We start from the raw sequence: 7,294 nt of genomic DNA, 5'->3' as shown, positions 1-7,294 counted from the left end.
CCCGAGTATCGTTGGAGACAACAGAAAACAGAATCACATAAAATGCAATGGAAACAAAGAGGGAAGGAAAAAACCCAGAAAGACCATACAGTATTAGAAACCAAACTAAACAATACAAACAAGATGAAAAAACACTATAAAACTTCAAATATCCTTACGAAAAGGATAGCATTTTGAAATTATTTGCTAGTTACCAAATGCAATATGTAAGTGTCTCAAAGATTAAGGTTTCAAATTACAAATGCTATAGATTTCCATTTATCAGCGGAAATTTGAAAGATTTTCCAAATGTAACAAATATAAGAAACAAATGAAAGCAGAGATTAACAATATTCTTCATAAGACAAAGTAGTCTACAATTGATTCTGAAGTAGACCCAGGTGTCTTGTTTCCCTTTCTCTTTCCCCACTATAGAGAACCCTGGCTTCTTCCACCTGTGCCCTACAGCAAACTCTCCCTTCACCTCCACTCTTTTCAGAGTCTTGATAGGTTATTTTGTGTAATTTTCTCTTTCTTTCTAAGTAAAAAGTGGGAAACACATTTCAACAATGTCACCTCTTTTGACTGTTTCATCTTAAAAATTAGAACACAAATTGCAACTTTCTTACAATGAAACAATTCACATATCTGTAGCTATTAACCATACTTACCCTTAGGTTTGTTATGTCATAATAAACTGCAGCTAGCAGACTATAGCCAGAAAGACACATGGTAATAACTATTGCTGAGGATGTGTAGAAAACTCAGTTACTGAAATTACAAGATAGGGCCAGGGATATAACGCAGCAGCACAAGTGCCTGCCTGGCCAATGCAAGGTCCTGAGGTCAATTCCCAGTACCAAATAAAATTACAAGATGGTCGCATTGAGCATGCCCTGGCAGTTTCCACAACTCTGACAAATATATTTTCTCAGTCCTTCTTCCATTTATATACATAATATTTCATGTTCAGTGAACAATGAAGAGGTTTATTTTTACTCAGAGTTTTGGCCTCAAGTGTGAAATTAAACTTGGTAAAGGCCATCTTGCTGACAGACGCTGGAGGTCATCACTTGTGGAGAGGTTTCCTAGCCCCTGTCATAGCCCAGGAACTTTATACCTATAACTCCATGAGGTTATTGGAATTCTAGTGAGCTTATTCCAATCTACGACTTCCAGTGCAAACCATGATGAGAATAAAGATGCTGAGCAAATTTATAGTTATGGAAGAGCCAAAGGATCCTAAGTCAAGCCACAAGGATGGTTCTCCAGAACAAAGGCCTTGACTCAGGGCAAACAGAATTTTATTAATTCCTGAGGACAGGTGTGGCTTGAGAGCAAGTGATGGTGAGAATGCTGGGAAGTAGGTAAGTGCTGTGAGCTAGGTTAGTGTCTTAGTCACTCTTCTCTCGCTGCTGGGACAAATACCCGACGCAAGCTTAGGGAAAGAAAGGTTTATTTACTTCACAGTTCCTGGAGGTTTCATAGTTTAGAGCAGCCTGAATTACATAGCCAGACCTCGAGACACTGCCGTCCCATGCTATAGGGTCTGGAAGAGAGGCTGGGGCGCCACCGTGTCCTGGATGCTCTGCTCCGTACCTCCAAGAGAGGCCACCAGGCCTGGGGGGAGGGCAGGGGAGACACATGCTGTCAGTTTAAGGGTTTGCGCCTCTCTGGCTCCACCCCTCAAGCCCCATCATGGTCTTCTGGCTCCAACCCTCCAGACACATGCAGCTCCTCAAGTGGAGACCACCCCATGATTTACATGAGGCTTTGGGGGGACAACTAGATTCAAACCTTAACAGCTAGGTAGGCACGGAATCACCTCTGTGATATGCAGAGAGAAGGGTGTGCAGAAGGAGTAATCTGCATTACACAAGTTGAGGTAGTAACTATTGTTTTGAGGCTGGTGCTTCAGCTCTGATGGATAATTTTTCAAGCACTAGGAAGTCATAGCCTCTATCTTGAGGCTTAATCCCAGCTGACAGAGTAGAGTGCTGGCTCTTCGTCCCACCTCATCCTGACTCACATATGGGAGCAACGGGGCAGGGAGAAACAGTACCCTGTCATCTTTGCATCAAAGACTCCGTATCAGCATGGACGCTGGACTAATATGCACTATTTAAAGCCAATTGAAGAGACAAGGAAAATCCTAGCCAGCTCTGCACATGTCTATACATGAGAATAGGGTCAGGTTCAGCCAAAATGGAGATAGCAGCTCCTTCTTCAAGGACAGTTGCCCAGGCTGGCCTCCACAGTCACTCTAGGCATCACACGCAGAGTCCAATAATGCAAGTAGTGCTGTCTTCCAGTATTCAGCCAAAGGGGTTCCAAAAAATTAGTGCTTTCAAAGTGAAGCCTAAGTTTTTCAACTATCTGTATTTCCTCAGTGTTATGGTTTGTGTCTAGTTGTCCCCCCCCCCTCAAGCCTCCTGCAGTCATAAGGTGGCACCTGGAGTTTGTGATTGATTATTTTGGGTGCAGACGCTGCACCTGACCTGGGGCAGGTAGTCTGTATTACACTGTAAGGAGATGAGAGAAGCCAGCTAGCTGCCTGAGCTGCTGCCACTCCCTCTGCTCTCTGCTCTTGGCCACCACCATGAAAGGCTGCTCTCTGCTCTGTGCCAGGCTGCCTCGGAGCCGGCTGAGTATGGACTGAAGCCACAAGTAACTGTGAGCTAAATGAACCTCTCCTTCCTTCACTTGGAGTGTTGGGTATTTGTCCCAGCATTGAGAGAAGAGTAACTAATACGGTCAGATGATGTTTGCATGAATTAATTGAGGCCTCTGTGAATTAGTATTTATCATGAATTTTGAATGATATGATCAATGTGTAATCGTGTTTCCATATTACTCATAAATCAGTATCTTAGACGTACACATAAGACTTTTGAACACTTAATTCTACACCAACATGGTTCATGAATGTTAATACCACAGATAGTGAAGTTAGGTAGAGATTCATAGACAGTAAGAAAGGCATCAGGCTCAAGACAGCCACTTCTGACAGGAGGCGAGTCTGGTCTGTGGTTGAGAGCCGAGCTGAGAGAAACCAGGTCGCGTGATGCAGACACGATGGCTAGGCCCACAGGCCTCGCAATAGATGAACAACAGGTAAAGTTGTGTTTTGACTGAGGCCTTCATCTCAGGAAAGCCTGAATAATGTAACAAACAAGTAGATGGAAGGCACAACACCCTGATCCTTACTTCTACAACCCTTACTTCTACTCCTCTCAGGAACCAAGAGATCTAAAATAGAAAAAGCAATCCTGGGTAACAAAGGCAAGATAGGAGTCTTCAAAATCCCTCATCTGGAATCATACTGCCAAGCTACTGTGATAAAATCAGCATAGTACTGGCAAAAAAAAATCTGATGATCAATGGAACAGAACAAAAGATACAGACAAAATTATGAAAATATGAATGCAGATTTTTTTCATGTTTTTATGTATTTGGTACAGAGTCTCATTACACAGCTTGGACTCATAGTGATTCTGTTTTCAGCTTCCCAGTTCTGAGATTACAGGCATGTGCCACGATGCCCAGACTTGGTGGCTGGTACAGTGCGCCCCAGGGGTGGGGCTGGAAAGAATGAAGATATTTTAGACGAAGGCTTATACAGAAAATGAAAAAAGTCTGTCCTACCAATTTGATTTGAAATGTGTCGTTGTTTCTCAATAAAGTTATGGAAAAAAATAAAAAAAATTATAATTAAAAAAAAGAAGAAAAAAGAAAATGAAAAATGAGTGTACAAAATGGAAGCATAATGGTACAAAATTGAAAACACATGATTGTTTCTAGGAATCCATGAAACTTACCAAATTAGAGAAGCCTAATGTTGGGTGGCTGTAGAAATTGGAACTACAGCCCATGGGTGGATGTGGGCGCAGGACACTGAGATGCTCAGTGGACACACCCCTGGGCACCAGCAGAGGCTCCTGGCCCCGAGCAGCTGCAGCATTTTCTCAAATCTACTTTCAGGGCAGCAGAAGAATGCACGTGTGGCATTTTCACCAGTGACGGAACAAGACAAGCCTGCTTTCCCACAGCTGGGGAAAGCCAAGTAAGTTGTTATGGAGACAAAGAGTAGAGACCTTGGTGGGGTCACACATACAATGATGGAAGCAAATCTGGGACATAACACGGAGTGTGTTAACGAACACACAGGACGCGCTCTCCAACATTCTCCCACTCAGGCACACTAAACACAAGTGTACATGAGGCAACGTGCCGCACATGGCAGTACCCACGTCTGCACCCATCTCTCCCTGGGGCCTGCAGACGGCACGAAGGCTGTGCATGCAGCTGTGGGGTGCAACCCAGCCGTGCTGAGCAGGGCCACAGTGGGGCAAGAGGACACATGTGCGGGCAGAGGTCTGGTGACATCTAGGGCCAAGATTTCATATTTTAAGGACTTTCCTCTATGTTATTGACACTGATCAATGTCCCTGAGCTCTGCTCATCCTACAGATCTCACACATGCCCTACACCCTGGGCGTAACAGGACCATGCAGACAACTTCACAGGTTCTCTCATGGACGCCATCACCAACACCTGAAAACCAGCGACTTAGCAGGTGCGGTGGAGTACAACACCCTGAATGCCAGGGCACCAGAAAGGGCAAAAGAGGACCACAAGAGCTGTCACCTTTTCTTTACCCAAACCCCAAAGAGAATGAGCACCACCACTCAAAGCACTCTCGGTCCCTGCACGCTCTGCCCTCACCACCTGCACTGCTTTTCAGATGTCACTAATGTGAAAAATCAGAACAGACTCCGCTGCCTGGTGACAACCACGGGAGATGGGAGGACAGACTGAGGGGGCCTGGAACTCAACTCTGCGTTAGCCCAAAGGTGACCCTGCAGACTCTATTTAGTGGGCTTCTCCCAGGTACCAACGTGGAAGTTCAGGCCTCAGACTCTGAGGAGCCCTGGAGCCATTAGAGGAATTTCAGATATGGCAGTCTCTTGTCACTTGTGTAAAACATAAGCAGGGCTCAATCTCTTTCCCCAGAGACACACAAATCACTACAAGTGGGAAGTGTTTCAGGAGTAACAGCGCTGGACAGGGGCGCCCTTCGCTCCTTCAGGCGATGGAAGAGGAAGTGAGATTACGAGCGCCAGGCAGATGCGGATCGCAGGTGAACCAGCTGGGCACGTTCCCGGAACGACCCCAAGACAGCGAGGAGTGCAGTGTTTTCTCTAACTCTATCACCACTGACTGAGGTTGGCAATACGGGCAAATACTGCAAACTCAGACATTCCCCGCGCACGCACCCCGCGGAGGCCAGAGGAGGAGGCGGGTGAGCCCGCACCGCCCCGCACCGCCCGCCGAGCACGCAGCCCCGCGCACCCCCGCCCGCCCTCCCGGCTCCGTCCCCGCCTCACCGTCGCGGGCGTCCCGGAGTCCTTCCCGCAGCCCGCGGCCGGCAGGAGTCGCAGGCGCTGCTTTAAGAAGCTGTGAGGGCGCCTCTGCAAGGTGCGCGCGACCGAGGCGCAGCACCGTAAGTCCCGCCCCGCTCACCTGATTGGACAGTTCCCGCAGCCCCGCCCCCTCTAGCCCAGGGGACGGGCGGGGGGATTTGCTCCCTCCGGCCTTTTTGGCCACAGCGCGAAGATAGATTTTTTCCCCCCAGGAAATTCTAAACAAGACTTTCTTCTCCAGTGTCAACCTCACCTCACCTAAAATAACTGTATTCAAGCAGTGGACTCCTGGCTTTCTAGATCTGCTGTGGTTTTCACAGTGGACATAGCGGGCTCTTTCTGAAATGGGGTCACTAGAGCGCTCCAAAGATTCCATGGTCAGAGTTCTATGGAAGAATCAATCCCCCAAAGTAAGAGAAAGTTATGAGTGCAGGAAAAGACAGGACCAAGTGGAAGAGGCAGGGCTGGCTGTGTTGCAGGTAAATACTTGGAAATGAGACAGCAAGCTTCAAGATTTCCACACTGCCTCAGTCACCTCACTGTCATTGAGGAAAATAAATACATGCTCACATAAAAGAATACATTTGTTATGTAGATGGAGGAGTAGAGCTCAGTGATAGAGGTACTCTGCAAAAAAGTAAAGATAAAAGGAAGGAAACTTTCCAGTTCCCTTAGAGAAGCTTCATACCTCATCCAGGATCAAAACCCTCCCTGGATGTTGAAGATAAACAGCCAGGCACGAGGCAGGAACGATTGCTTAAACGCACCGCACTCCCGCCCACCGGGTCGCTTCCTGCGGAGCAGGCGGAGGTGTGCGGGACCTCAGACTGCAGCCTGGAGAGCCCAGCCGTGTCCTCGGCACACCGAAACCCTCCCCTTTCATCGCTGGTACTCCTAGGAGTCCAGTAGCACCCGGAATCCAGTGGTGCGCCTGTCATCGCTGGAGCGGCCTGGGTGAGCGCGGGATACTTGCAAAGCACGCTTCTGGGATCTGGGTGAGTCGTGCTAGCGTCACCTGATGGGCCACTCTGGCCCCTGGACGCTCTGGGGCTACGTCCCTACTCTCTGCTTCCCGCCTCTTATGAAGTAGCTACAGTTTCCTTCTCTTGTATTATCTATAGTGTTTCTCTGTTGGAAGAAATCAGACTGAGACTGCAATCTGTGAAACAGTGAGACTTTGTCTGTTTTTGCTATTGTGGCCCTGGAGACAAAAGTCAAGGCCTTGCCAATGCTAGGTGAGTGCTGTACCCCAAGCCAGCCTCACCCCCAACTCCATAGCTTTGCTTTTTGTTGAGGTTCACCAGCGTTCTGATGTTGCTTTTTTTGGCGGAACCAGGGATTGAGCTCAGGCCCTTGTGCTTGCCGCCAAGCGCTTGATGTTGCTTGCTGTGTGTGTTCTTAAAGAGAGACTCTCATTGGGTAGCCCAGGCCAGCCTCAAACTCTCTCGTGCTGCAACCTGTTGGAAATGCCTTCTCAGACTCAATTCTGCAGGGCAGATGGTGAGGCAGGCAGACATCAGGGCACCTTGACAAGGTTTCCCTTGTGTACAAGGGCGAGAACACACTCCAGCAATAGGCAGCAGACGCTGGGACCAGCAGGGGAAGCAGGAGATTTGAGCCTGCAGCACGGAGGCCGCTGGCTTCACATTCATGGGCAGAATTGAAAGGCTTGCAGGGTGTCCTGGTCGATCACTCGCTGCTGCAAGGGTGGGGCTGGTGCGTTGCTGGGTGAGTGAAAGAGCTTGCTGCTGATGACTAGTGGAAGGCTCTGTACCGAGGAGTCCAGAGGGCAGACTTGTATAGGCAGCTGCAGCAGGCTGAGGAAAACTGAGATTGCAAGTCCTCGGCCAGAGTCCGGTTTGAGTCCAGTTTAATTATGATTTGCAAGAGAG

General features: G+C 48.2%; 1 protein-coding gene across 1 annotated transcript in view; it reads right to left on the bottom strand.

Annotated features, from left to right (window-relative positions):
- The window catches only part of LOC101593052 (zinc finger protein 669-like), a 118,751-nt gene extending 112,411 nt beyond the window's left edge, over positions 1-6,340 (bottom strand). Inside the window, exons 1-2 of the mRNA XM_023706882.1 lie at positions 6,170-6,340; positions 5,367-5,450 (exon numbers count right to left, since the gene is read on the bottom strand). Of these exons, the coding sequence (XP_023562650.1) occupies positions 5,367-5,450; positions 6,170-6,340 (255 nt within the window). The remainder of the gene's footprint in view (positions 1-5,366; positions 5,451-6,169) is intronic.
- Between the last annotated feature and the right edge of the window lie 954 nt (positions 6,341-7,294).

This window comes from Octodon degus, unplaced genomic scaffold (assembly GCF_000260255.1).
Source record: "Octodon degus isolate 3935 unplaced genomic scaffold, OctDeg1.0 scaffold00274, whole genome shotgun sequence".
Lineage (NCBI taxonomy): Eukaryota > Metazoa > Chordata > Mammalia > Rodentia > Octodontidae > Octodon > Octodon degus.
Note: the sequence above shows the minus strand (reverse complement) of the source record. Positions and strands in the feature narration are given on the sequence as shown.